Source organism: Xiphias gladius, chromosome 14 (assembly GCF_016859285.1).
Source record: "Xiphias gladius isolate SHS-SW01 ecotype Sanya breed wild chromosome 14, ASM1685928v1, whole genome shotgun sequence".
Lineage (NCBI taxonomy): Eukaryota > Metazoa > Chordata > Actinopteri > Istiophoriformes > Xiphiidae > Xiphias > Xiphias gladius.
The window spans coordinates 21247382-21261783 of record NC_053413.1 but is presented as its reverse complement, the minus strand read 5'-3'; the positions used below and the strand labels follow the sequence as shown (position 1 = coordinate 21261783).

Here is a 14402-nt window from a genome sequence, read left to right as displayed (position 1 = left end):
GTCTCCATCATTAACCTAGTATGCGTGCTTGGGTCAAATCTGGCTGCTTGTGAACTGCGTTTGCTTCATAATAAACTTCTACTCTGGGATTTCACTGGTTCTACACAATGCTATTTGAAAATCCAGTGAGTCCTTATCAGATTCCTCTCTTACTGATATCTTTGCCGTGTTTTGTTCACACACATTCCGTTTTCATCCATCTGAGTAAAGAGGTTAGTCATATGTTAACAGGCAGCCGATTAAAGGTGTAACTTTTTTGTAATGGTCCTGGTTTTAGTAAGAGGGATTTATTATCAGGTGTATGAGTTTTACACACATTTATGCCTCCTCTTACGCCTCATGATGGACAGGTTTTGTCTATCCTTATATTATAATACAAACACTTAATTGATCTCTGCAACAGCTTTCAGAATTATGTAACATCGAAATATATAAGAAAAATTGAATTTAATAATAATAATAATTATTATTATAATCGTGACAATTGAAGCAGTAGGTGTTGAGCAGGATCAGGGGGGCACTAGGTGGTTTGCAGTCACAGATCCAGACTCTGCAGCACCAGGGGCAAAAATACCTGCAGACAGCGACAGGAGGAGAGAGGAGAGAGACGAGGAAGCACAAAACTACGGGAGAGAGCAGAGGTCAGGTTAGTAACGAGCATTGATGGGATAGGACTGTGTACAGATGGCGCCGAAGAGGAGGAGAGAGGAGCTCGGTGAAAAATGGGAAGTCCCCCCTGCAGAGTAGGCCCATAGCAGCGTAACTTGGGGGTGGTTTAAGCCAAGCCCGAGCCAGCCATTTATCAAAGAGGAAGGTTTTAAGCCTACTCTTAAATGTGGGGAGGGTGTCCGCCTCCCGGACCCCAAACTGGAAGATGGTTCCACAGCGAATATCTTTTAATGTGATAAAAGCTCTGACAAAGAGTTTCTGCGACGTAAAATGGGTAAATTAGTGCAGGGAATGAGAAACTCACCTTGGCCTTTTAGAGGACACGGCGAAGTAACTCTTTTTTTGGCAGAAAAGCACTATTGCACTCACGTCTATGAGCTTAAAGTGACGTCACATTAAACTATAGAATTATATAGAATTTAATGTAATTCAATTCTATATAATTATATACTCATGTATAAGTATAAGCAGCGTTACATCACTTTGATACATTTCAGTGTTTCCTTTAGGTTGCAGAAGAGCGTCTTGAACAAAATAACCAATTTGTCATCCTGAGAACACAAATACATAGAACACTGCTTTAATTAAAACAATACTTTTATTTTGGTTACGTATAACTTCTTATTTACACAAACAAATGCTTATTAAAGATATCTACTGCTGTCTGTATAAATGGATCGTCACCATTACTATAGCTAGAGAGGAGAAGGACGGGATGTTGTGCAAATACAAAATACAGATATACGGTTACAGTAAAAATGCTATTAGGATAGCCAACATTCATGCACAAGAGCTGTCATCCTTGGGCTCACAGAACGTACTGCACCGAATAAGGCATACAAACTGTAGCTCAAGTTAGGAAAAAGCTAAAATCTCAAAGTACTGAGTTAAAGGCAACCAGATTCGCTGTTTGCTGAAGTACTTTGACTTAGTACTTGCAGATATCCTATGACCGGCATGATTGAGATTCTTCATAGACACAAAAAAGCCAAGTATGATAACTATACAAGTTCATTATGGTTCACCACATTTCTCATCGTCTTGTACAAGGTCAAGTGCAAACAACTTTTGGAAGGAAAAGTACAAAGATAAATTGAAAGCTAAGTGGAGGTAGTGAAAGGCAGGAATAAATTAGCAGATGATGATTAATAAATGGCAAGGCAGGAATGACAACAAAATGAACAATTAGTGAACACAGGCAAAATATGAATAAATTAGGGGGTATGAATAAATGCAGTACTGAATGCGAGAACCATTATTATTATGAAGACTTCATTTCAGAAAAGCTTTCATTTCAGAGAGAAAGGGAAACTGCATAAATTACCGGAAGTTCATTGTTCTGTATTTCTAAAAGTTGCTAAGTAAAAGTGCCATTATTTAGTCCAAAATGTGTTACCTGCAGTATGTTTCGTAATGCAGGGAATTTTTGTTTCAATTTGAGCTGTCATTTATTTGTATGGAGAAAGTGTCACATTCCCACATGGAGAATATCTCAACTAATGAACTCTTCATGTGAAAACAGGCAAAATAGCTAAATGTCAATAAATAAATTTGTATATAATGCAGAAAACTAATCAGGAAAATGAAATAAATTAACGAATAAATAAAATGAATCAGAACGTTCAGGTGAAACCATCCATTTTTTCATGATTTCCCTTCACGTGTACAGTATGTTCCTCCGCTTAAGCGTCGTCGTCAGTTTTAATGATGTGGAAAAGTGTAACATTGAACAGGACCTGGTGGCCGTTGTTCCAGCCATAGAGGGTACGGTCCCTGGCGTTGTAGTCCAACATAGACATGTGGAAATACTGGTTGTGAAAGGGAATGTCTGTATACTCGTAAGTGGAGGTTTTAGTGGAGTAAGCGTAGTACACCTTGGCACCAGTAAGGTGGGAGTTAGTGATGTAGAGTGTCCCACAGATCATAAAAGACTCGCCGGCGTTCCTCTTTGAGTATTCTGTGTTCCACGTGTTGAGGATTTGGAGCGTGTCGGGGTTCACCTGGCTGATGACGATATTCCCAGCGTTCTGGTTGGTCGCGTACACGGCCCACAGGCCCAGCTCGTCCGCCATCAGGTCGATGTCTGAGAAGCCTCCCCAGGTGTAGGGGTACACATTGTGGAAGCCCGCCGACTCCAGAGCCCTCTGTGTGACCACGCGACCCGTCTCGAAGCTGTACCTGACTATGATGTTGCTCTGCATCTTGTTGTAGTACAGGGAGCCATTGTACACCACATGGTTGGTTCCAGCCCATTTAAAAGGAAGGTTGTATGTTCTTGACTCGACTCCTGCCACAAAATCAGCAATGGATTTATACTCTTTTACTATCTTGTTGTTGGTGTAGCTGTCCATGTACCAGACCTGGGAAAGAATTAATACAAACAGACAATTATCCTGTGATTTTCAGTTACAAGGAACTCCAGGTGGTCGGTCCAAAGTAGATGTAAATTTACAAGAATCTATAAAATCTTTTCTCATTCAGTTAAAACAGCCTAATCACCTCTAAAATTTTAAAAAAAATCTGATCTATATGATAATTCGTGCATGAAAAAAGTCTGAGAAAAAGGGCATTCCCTAGCAAAGGCAGATGGCAGAACACAGCTGGACCACCAAAAGGGATATAAAAAGACCCAGCCAAACAATGATGGACTTTTATTCCCTTTTATTGGTAGTTAAAACTGGAACTGAGGGAAGTTAACTTTAATTACTCTTGGAAACAGGAAGAGACTGTTTAGATTAATAATCTCAGAATACAGCATCCAAGTGGGATGAATAAGGATTTAAGTATCTGAGCAGTTTCGCAGTTATTTAATTAAAAAGTTTTGGTTTCGGTTGGTGCTACAGAGCAGTGTTGTAGGCCTGGGGCCTGTACCACAAAGTGAGATTCGTGGGTTATTCAGACATCTTTGGGCTTACTCAGGTTTTCCAGTATCACAAAGCTGGCTCACTTTTAGGCAGGACAGATCACCATGGTGACCCATGCTGCACGGCTAACCTGCACTGGAGCAGAGGATCAGATCAAAACCTGTCACCAGCCTGACTACTTACCAATCAGACCACTGTAAACACGGATCTCATCATTCCTACAGGATCCTGACATGGACAAAAGAGTTAACACTAAGGTGGCGAGTAATAAAGAGCAATAGATATTCCTATGGATCAACAGAATCATTTTGCTGTTCTAGGCTTTTCATTTGTCACTCTGGTTTCTAAAACGAAACGTCTAACAGACGCAGCCAGAGTTTGCTACAAAATACAAAATGAGGGTTATAGTTGCTTTTTAATTGCACAAAGATTCTTCCATTCCTGTCAGGACTCCTGACAATGTTGATGCTTTTACATTCGTATTCCATCACTGCGGCTCAGAATAACATTGTGATGATAATTGGAAATAAAAACTATGTCCTCTGTTTTATTAGAAAAATAATTCACAGGCTGTTAAATATTTCTCGTAATTATAAATGCAACATTTCAGTCAGACAGAACTCATCAGACATTAACAAATTTTCTTTTGCTCTCCTCTCTGCTTTGGCAGGGGAAGTATTATCTGTAACTTTTTATGTGCATCACATATTCACAAGAGTTTGTTCATCACCAGACCAAAAAAACAAGCTCACTCTATATTAAAGACATATATAACTACAATTGCACTCGGTAGGGCGCATACCTCCAACAAGGCCAAACAATCCTACACGTCTGTCTAGATTTATATTCGAAAACCAAAAGGAAATTGGAAGTAGTCTGATAAAATAAATTATTTATTTGCCATAAAACATAGTGAGTCATAAATAGTAGACTGTGCATAACTTGAATTCAGCATTTTCTTCCACCAGATCTGGATTATTATCTGGATCTGTACCAAACTGTACACACTCATAGATCTCAACACATTTAATGTGTCGGATTTTTTACATCAGGATGCATAAATTCTTTCCCGAGAAAATTACAAAAATGTTGATAAATCCCCTATTTCGCAATGTTAGGGAAAGTGATAAAAACTTCCCGGAACTGCCCCTTGAACCAGATCCACACCAAAATTTGATGGGTTCTTCCCTGGTCTATGCCCCGTCTCTGCAGCAAGTTTGGTGCAAATCAGTTTAGTACTTCCTGCCCAATCCTGCTTAAAAAATAAATCAAACAAGCCAACAAACCAACAGACAAGGGTGGAGGCTTAACCTCCTTAGTGGAGGCAATAATTCCCTGAACTTATTTGTAGCCTTTACCTTATTTCAATATTTGGAAATTACTTCTAGTTATGTCATCATATTGTTTGCGGTTCACCCGGCGGAATATCACTTTCTGCTGTCGCTATGACCAAATTTACCCTCGGGTATCCCTGTCCCGTCTCATATCATATGAGCCCATTCGTGGTTCTGATGATGTCGCTTGTAATTAACAATCCCATCGTCACGTGAGCGCACTCGTGGTTGGATAGGTAAGCCCAGAGTTAACTGAGCCAGCTGAGAACCAGCTTCGTGACACTGGCTATCCGGGACGACAAATGTTAGGCTCGGTGAAGCTAAGTAAGCCCAAGTGAGCCAGACTAAGTTGAATGTGCTTCACGCTACAGGAACCAGGTCTCTGTTACGCTGGTATGTGTTTGTTTGTATATGTGTATGTTTGCGTAACCGGCAGACGGGGGACACAATACAAATTCCCACTCTGTTGCACCACACTGACGGACAGCTGGCGGAGGCAACGTGTTAGGACGCAAAGTGTCCGCGAACGTCAGGGAAGAAGATGGCCGCTTGTTCAGAGTTAGCTAGATAGCACACATGGATGTGAACAAAAGGAATTTTAAAAACATTCAAAAATATATTACAGAAAAGAAAATGTTCAAAGCAAATAGAAAAGTTGTGTGAAAAGCCTTAACTTAGTCAGGAATAATTTCTGTGATACTATACCTGACTAAAAAAAAAAAGGCTTTTTCTTTTCTGTGACCAGTTTTTTTCAACTTCAAGAGCAACTTGTTCCTGAATTTTATTTCATATGAAACCAGCACTTAGCCTCTGCAGTATTTAAAAAAAAATGGCTTTGCAAATGCTTCAAGGGGAAGAAAATGTATTTAACAAGTTTGTGAGGGGTCAAGGATTTACACAGTTTAGTTTGCTGAGTGACGCTGTATGCACTGTAAACACAATGTGTTTCTTTACAAGAAAACTCCGCAGGGTAATGTTCCTCTCGTTTCTGCAACTCTATTCCGTGACTGTGTGTGTATTATTTTCGCTTTTTAAGTCACAATTTCTTTCTACTTTACTTTTACTTTGAAATTGTTTTAAAAGGTGCAGCATCATTCAAAGGCTGATCACGAAAGTGTGTAGTACACATTGGCAAACTGACAAAGTCCTAGACATCTTGCGCTGTATATATTGGCTTTTACGCATTCTGTAAAACACTATGACGGCGGCCCCGTGCCAAGTGATAAACAGAGTGCAGACTCTTCCAGTAAATTTGGTAAGTGTTGAGTTATTTTCCACATTCACGTACAAGAATCCGACCACCCAACTGCTTCACATACAAGTCATCACATCAGGTTTCACGTTTGAACTCAGCATCAAAATGTACAAAAAAGTTTTTACGGAGTATGGTGTTGTGATTCAACAACCCCCCCCCCCCAATACATAAAGAGAAGCACATTAACGGGGCTCACCCGGTTGTTTTTGGTAGACGCCTGCGGGTCGGTCATCCAGGCTCCAAATCTGGTCCCCGATGTTTTCACTGTCAGTGGCCCAGTGATCTTCATTAGCTTGCCACATGCTTTGAACACATCACACAGCTCCGGTCACATACAGCCCAAACTTCTTCCGCTCCACGAGATAAAATATACAGCCCATGTTATGATGTTGATACTGGAGTAAATGGAGTGCTTAAATCTGGCAGTGGCTTATTTCTCAATCAAAAAAATGTTTGGTTCTGGATGCTCTGTGTGCAGCATATGTGCGTTACCACATGCTCTCTCTGCTGTTATAAGAATACAGAGGACAACAAGAGAAACTGCCACGATTCAACAACTTTTAAAAACCCCCACTCTTGTGTCGAAGCTGGTGGAACATTTAACCTACATGGTTTAATATTTGAAGCACTTGAGCTGCAGTTGATTCATCTTGCCAGCCACTTTAATTTGTGCCAGATGACAGTAGGCTTGCACTTAAGCTTGCAAGTTCCCTATTAAGTATTTAAATGCTATTTTACCTAATCAATCAAAACTCAAGCACAATGAATGCTTAAGTCATCATCTCCAGCTCAGTCAGATTTCCAGCCGCAAACCATTAGCATTCACGTTTTAGCTATTTACGCTGACAGGCCCCATCAGTGTTGATGACATAGCAGTTGGCAAATTGGGGCTTTAGCTACGCAAACCTTTGTCAGAGGCAAAGCTGCTCTGGGTGCAGATCTTATTAGCCGAGTTCAATCTCAGCAGAGGAAGCAAAGAAACCCCAGCTTTTCAGTGCCCAACTGCGAATGGCAGAGTGGGAAACAGAAAGGTAATCAAAAAGAAAAAAACAAAAAACAAAGATATGAAATAAAGTTATCGATCGTGACTTTGTATAAGCCTGGGTTGCACTTTTTCAAGTTTCACGATGCTACCACCATTTACCTTGGAAACATTTTACTTGGTTCTGTAAATTGAGGTTTTTCTCAAAGCACCAACATTATTTCTGCCTCCAGTAGCAGATGTGCTTTGTCCCTCGCTCTGTATCTAAAATACTGGAAAAATGCTGGAAGCTTCACGAAATGCGCCTAAGATCCCTTTGCCATCAACTAATCTAGGGTCACCGTGCCCGGACGTGATTTTTCTGAAATGGACTTACTGAGTTTGTTCATGCAGGTGCGGAGCCGATTTTCCAGGTTCAGGACCCTCTGTTGCAGCTCCTCGTAGTCGTAGGCGCCCATCTCCTCCTGGATGCCCATCAACAAGCCAGACAGGTTTCTGATCTCCTCTTTGAACTGGGAGATGAGCTTGGCATCTGTCTTGTACTGCTCCAGGACAGGGATCAGCGGCTGCAGGGACTCCATCTTTCCCTTTAGCTCCTAGAAAACACCAGGAATGTACCGCTGCAAAAATACCTGTCCTAACAAATCTTTCAATCTGGCAAAAGAATTCAGTTTGTTTTCGATGCGGCAGTCTCAGGATGTTTTATGGTAATAGGGCCACCATTTTTAAGTTGTTTTCACTTATCTAGAAAATGACGTTTTTCTAACACTCAGTACCTAGAGATGGGTGGATCAATGCCAAATAAATGGCAGATACTCTGATACCTGCATCTTCTTATAGTAGTGGCTCAATACTTGATAAAAATAAACAACAGTCTTCCAACATTGTTTTGCACAAATGCAGACTATTTGTCCACTTCTTAATAATTGATTGTTATGAAAAATACTACTGCTTGAGGGAAAACGGCATTAACACTTACCATAATATTTACAGAAAAAAAAAAAAATCTATATCAAAAGTTTATCATGAGAAAGAGCAAACAGTGCTGCAACAAAAGAGGAAGAAGGAGGGAGAAGCTCTAGCACGAACAAAACAACTTTCACTGATGGATGATAATAGCGCTAACTATTATTGTAATTGCTCTTATTATTATTGTTATGTAAAGGCAATATCAATTATACCGTGTCAAATTTTGTGAAACCCTCTCTGCCCTGTGAAAATGCCTTCAAATTTCTTCACAGTGAAAAGAATCGGCACTACCTTTGTGTCAGATCCAAATCAAAATTGCTTAAAACTGCCAGTCACCTTCAGCTTTCATAGTTTATTTATTTTATTTATTTATTACAGTGGGGTTAAGAAGCAGAGTCAGTATCAGAATTAGGGTCTTTTTGATTCATATAACAGATGAATGCATGTGACAGAAAACTACCCTTACCGTAGCTACGGTGCTGTCGAGGAGCACATAAACTCACAAAGTTTCTAACTCGTGCAGCTGTTCTGCTTGGTAACCGCTGTAAAAAGTATTCCTGTCCTTTGTAAGCGCCAAACGAATGGATAATGAATAGACTTCATGTCATGATCGGGATGTGTGCTGTCGCTCTCACTGATAAGGAGTCTTTGGTGTCTGTGCTGGATACTGCCTTCACAGCCTGTCTAGATCTTCAGACAATCATTGTCCTTGGCTGAGCAGTGGTAGACCTGTATTTATCCTATCGGGGGTGAAAGTTTACCAGTGCAGATGCTTCGCGATCCTTTTCATGTTTAGAAGGGATTCTTTTATGTTTAAACCTGTGATGTTTCTCACAGGTTTAAACATAAAACTATATACCTGAAAGTTTTTGCTGGCGAGCGTCTTCCTGTCCGATTCGATCTGTCTGAACTTTGACCGCAGTCCTTTGATCTGGCTCTCCATTCTCATGATATACTGAAAGTCCCGCTGCGTCCGCAGGTTCAGCACCTCGATTGACTGCGACATGTTCTGCACCTTTTGAAAAGAATGAAACGGTGCTGCACTGATTTTTCCGTCCAGGACACACAGATTACAATGTCCTCCATGTTCAGCCACTCAGTAGCCTGCCATGCTCCGACACCCAAGGACTAAGTCGATATTTTGACCTGTAACATGATTGTCTTTTAACCATCCATGTGTGAGCTGAACAGAGCTTTGAATTAATTTTACATGGACGAACTGCCTGTTTTTTTTTTTTTTTTTTTTTTTTTTAATGTCATGGATAACTGTTGAACCTGCCGAATTTGATACCATATTTCGGAGTATATATTTACAATTAATAACGAAAGCTCACTAGGTCTGTGGGGTGTCTGAACAAGAGGAAATATGGTCCTTTCTCTCCTCTCTCTTTGGCTATAATTGTAACCAACCAACATTATTGGAGCACATCACCAGCAAAGTGGCACAACACTCGCACATTGTGTTCTGCATACTTTTCTGGCTCTGGTGGAGGGATGCTGAAATGGCCTCGCTGAAGCCCTGAGGCGGCTTAGTACATTAGTGTCAAAGGCCCCAGTGAATGACAGAGAACACCCTTTGGCACACAACATTAAAATGTAGGCTAGAGCAATGTGTCCTTATATGGCAAAATAATTGAGGAAAGTGACTCCAGCGCCGCGCTGTTCGTTTGTTTGCAGACAATGCATTAAATCACTACTGTCATGGTGGAAGAAAAAAGCTAACATTCTGAATTAAATTTCATGTTTCTACTTCGATTCACAACGTCGGCTGTTGTTCAGAGCTAATTTTATGAAATCAATTCAAGATGCAGGCTTTTATTTGAAAGAAAATCCATGTTGGCAGATGTGAAAAAAAAATTCTTGAAAATCCGAGGATAGTCCACTTTCTGACAGGAGTAACATTTCCAATTAAACGCGTAAAAGCCTGATAATACTCCCAACCCATTTTTAAGGTTGGGCCTTCAATGGTTTGTTGCAAAAAACGAGGGGCAGTCCAGTTCTGTTAAGGTGAGATGGAGAGCATTCTCATCTTCGCAAGCAGCCATTCAGCTGATGTCATCCATGTAATATATGCAGAAGTGGAAAATAGGGTTATGGACCTGGCTGTTGCAATCTCTCTGAGGATTAGGGCAACAAAGAAGCATGAGCAACGATAGAAATCGATGGGATATGTGTATATGAATTCAGGTGCGCCGGTTGCTTACAGTAAATGTGCCAGTGAGAGAGTGAGTGTGCGTGTGTGTGTGTGTGTGTGTGTGTGTGTGTGTGTGTGTACATGCGTGCGCGTTGCCACATCAACAGAAACGTGTGTGTGTGTGTGTGTGGCTGTGCGCGCTCACACCTTTTCCAGGAGCTGGCGGAGCTGTCTGCCTTTGGCATCTCTGGAACACAGATTCTGTTCAGGTGCCACCACTGTGCAGATACAACGCCCATCTGCATCCTGAGCTGAGCTGTACACCTGCCACCCCTCCTTTGGCCTGATGGTCTGCATACGGAAACACAGGCACGGTCGTAAATACGCAGCACACACATCCGCAGAGAGACACACAAAATAAATTAGACTCCGATGATATCGCTATCGTGAAATTGCAGCACACAGCTGTTATGGTTTTCTCATTTTTTCCTCATGGGTCGTCCATTCTTCCGCCTTATGTCCCCAAAGCTTTGACACCAACCAATTCCACTGATTTATAAAAAGCTTGGGCTATGAAAGAACAAAGTGCTTTTTCTGCAAGATATTCCTCCACTCACAGTATATGGTTTCCAGTGAATTTCCTCTTCACCAATAAATAGTCTTTCCTGGGCTTGATGAAGAACCTGAGTGTTAAAATGCCCCTGTTTCTCCTCACTAGGCCTCCCAGTGCCTTAACTGAAAGTCCTGCTGGAGGACACAGATAAACCTGATTTTTTGGGAGCTTTTCCCGTTCTCTATTACATTCAACGCGCTCCGCAGCTCTAGAGTATAAAGCCTGAATGACGTGAAGCTATGCGCCAGAAGCCAATGCAGCATATTCTAATGCAACACCATCAGACGCTATCAGAGTGTACACAGTAAAAACTAGTTTGGCTCCAAATATTGAGCGAGTGTCCTGAAGTGCCTTAAAAGTTGATACATATCAGACACACCAGCAGAATAAGTATTTGAACAATACTGCTGTTTACTGTCGGCCTCGGAAATTAACACAGGCCTCCAGCCAAATGCTGGCAACCTTTGACTGCAGACGGTAGATTTTGTCTGCGCTACTAGTCTCTTTGGCAGACAACCAACTACTTTTTTTGGATTTTGTTATCTGCGGGGAGAATAACATGTAAAACATGTGAACTTTGGCATCCTGCGGCCCTTGAGGCAGGTGGTGAGAGAAAACTGAAGTGCCCTGCTTCTAGTCGCGCATCCTGTCCTTCCCCCATCCAGCCTCACCTGTGAGCCTGGGCGAGTTTGCCGCGCGTTTGGAGTTGGCCGCGAGAGATCGCGTCCGCTCTGAGCAGGCAAAGTCGTCACGCCAGAGAAGAAGAGCAGGCTTTGACTCAGCATTTTCACCAACAGAGAGGCCGCTTTTTTGCAGGTAAAGCGTGAAGATATTAGTTTATATTTTCATATTGAGAATTAAGAATGAAATGGTCTCCTAAACCAGTAGTTGGAATTCTGCAAGACAAGAATTTGACTTACCTTATTACTACGTTGGCTTTTTAACAATTGCAATCTCCTTTTCCTTCCATATGTTATCTTGATGTCAATAAGTAAATAAACAAATAAAATACCTTCTCCGCTATCATCTCTCTTACTCTCTTGAGCTTGCTTTCTTCTCCACGGGACATCTCTCTTATGTTACCATTATCAGATCGTAAGAAAATTGTTTCAGGCATTATCAAAGCACCGCAGCCCTGATCTTTGTCCACCTTCCTATCGGCTGCTTGTAAAGTTTGTGGTCTACTTGTGACGGTACTTTTTGCCCTGATGCAAAGCCGGTCCCGATGTGATTATTTGATGACAGCCATGAAAGTAGAATATAATAATCTCCCCCTCAACTCCTCTGCCTAGTTTGCATTTCATGAGGAATAAAACCCCGGCGAAAAGCAGCAGAGGAAAAAAAAAAAAAGGGTCATGCTGAATTGTAATATCTGGTGGTCATGTTTCACTGTAGTAGTCGAGGAAATGATCAGGGAGACTAGATGGCTTGGTGCACCATGACTGTAGCCAAAATCAGCCTCTCTCTCATGGCATCAAAGCCGAACGGGATGAAAGAGGGAGCAAAAAAAAAAAACCTCCTCAACCCTTCTTCTCCTCACTTTGCTTTGAAAAAGCTCCTAAAAAAGAAGGCAGTTTCCCTAATCTGTTAAAACGGTCTTTCTCCTCTGTCTCTCGAGTGACGCACATCCTTTCCCCTCTTCTCACTTGCACATTTCGTCATATTAAAATGCATCTGTAGCTCAGCCAAGCCAGATGCACTCTCCAACTAGGCTTTTTTTTTTCTTTTCTTTTGTGGTGGTTGTTTTTTTGCGAGGAACTCTGCACAAAGAGTTCTTCTTTTATTGAATAATTCCGACAGCTTGCTGCTCTTTTGTTCGGGGCACTAATTTCCACTTTCTGACAGATCTGAATACGGTTTTGAGTGCTGACTTAGCCTGTAAGCACTTCGCCGGGTTTCGGAACAAACGAACAACATTGATCCGGCACATCACTTTCTTTCTGTGGGAAGGTGATACTATGAGAGGGCACTGCTTTGCAATGAGGACAATGGCAAAGGGCTTGCACTCCGCATGGGTGGGATGAACCTAATCGACCATTGTTCTGGTCCAAATGGCCCGGTGATCTGCAGGCTGCTCCTCCTAATTTGTGATAATGCTCCCAAATGCATTCCGGCGTCGGAAGCTCGCACCGGCAGGGCACGTTTGCCTTTAAAGCATTCCCTTTTAAAAGCAGAGAGGTGGCGTGAAAAAGAAAACTGGACCAGCAATGAACGGGTCATTTCAGTTGAAGTCAGTTTTACTGAATGCGAAAGGGAATTTGCCTTTATCAAGATGTTTACTGCTGCTTCTTCTCTCTAGGAGGGGATTTGGGTAATAACCCACAGCAGCAATGTTTTTTTTTGTTTCTTTTTCTTTTTTACAATGACTGAACTCTCCCTCAAAAGTGAGTTATATGCTTGGCAATACTCCAGGATCAATATGAGTGCAATGTGGTTTATGTAGGCAATAAACATGAGTGCTGTGAGGGTGCCTCTTCATCCACCACTACTTTAAATTAGGTATTTTATTTATTTTTTTTCTCAGAATATTTCTTTCCACATAATTACTGCCCGTCCCTGCTCGCACGGGTCCGTACATTGGCTACGGTGACAATGGCAAACAATCAGCCAAATAAGCAATAACGGCAGGAAACTGAAATGACTCATTCCTTGTGCGTTCAGTCTTTCACGAGCCGCCGCGCAACGCTCCACCCTGACTAATTACATCCCCGGTGACCTGAGCTTTGCAGTCGCTAGTATTACGCGGCAGACCGAGCTGATGTTGAAGTTAAGTCCGCGCCGTCGGAGAGAAATACAAAGGCGGCATCGGGCGAAACTCACCACCGAAGGGCAGTACCCGACCAGCAGCAGGAACAGCAGCGGGTTCAGCACCGCGGACAGCGACCACATTCTGCCGGCTGCAGCGCAGTGCTTGCGTCCTCCTCCTCCACCACCGCCGCCGCCGCCGCCGCCGCCTCCTCCTCCTCCTCCTCCGCCGCGACGGGAACAAATATTTTCACGCAAGTTTCTGCCCCTGGGCTCGCGCCACCACGTCCACTACGCGCCGGTGGAAAACCGCGGCTTCCCGGGAAGGAGGGGGCTGCATCCGTCCGCTCGTCCCCCAGTTACGCACGCCATGTGGGGCAGCGCGGGGCGGGGCGGGGTGGGGGGGGGGACACCTCGTCACTGCAAGCAGGAAAAAAAGTTTGCGGGCAGGCACGCAGCTAAAAACCCGAGCTGCGTTATAGACCGAGGGGAGCCTTCTTCACGGATGTGACATCACCCGGCTGCCGCTCTTGACTTTTGACGAATCCGGCTTGTAACGCGGTGACAAAAGTTGCCGCCGGCAGCGTTCGCTGGACAACAAGAAGGCAGAGGCGTCCGGTCAGAGCTGCCGCTGCCGCCGCCGCCGCCGCCGCTGCCGCGCTTTGTGTGCCTGGGTGCACGCGCAGAGAAAGAGAGAAAGCGCGCGAGGGGATACTCCGATAGCGGCTGATAGCTGACAGCGAAATAATATAACCTACGCTCAAATTTGTTTATTTGTTTATTTTTATTTAATTTTATTTATTTTAAGACTATGGGTGAACAAGATTTGGAAAAGAG

General features: G+C 42.7%; 1 protein-coding gene across 1 annotated transcript; it reads right to left on the bottom strand.

The window, feature by feature from the left end:
• Positions 1-2351: 2351 nt before the first annotated feature.
• LOC120799096 (noelin-3-like) lies at positions 2352-13709 on the bottom strand. The gene is made up of 6 exons (XM_040143982.1): positions 13641-13709; positions 10415-10558; positions 8933-9088; positions 7481-7700; positions 6319-6425; positions 2352-3029 (listed from the first exon to the last, which is right to left on the bottom strand). The coding sequence occupies exons 1-6, from the start codon at positions 13707-13709 to the stop codon at positions 2352-2354; spliced, it is 1374 nt and encodes a 457-aa protein (XP_039999916.1).
• Between the last annotated feature and the right edge of the window lie 693 nt (positions 13710-14402).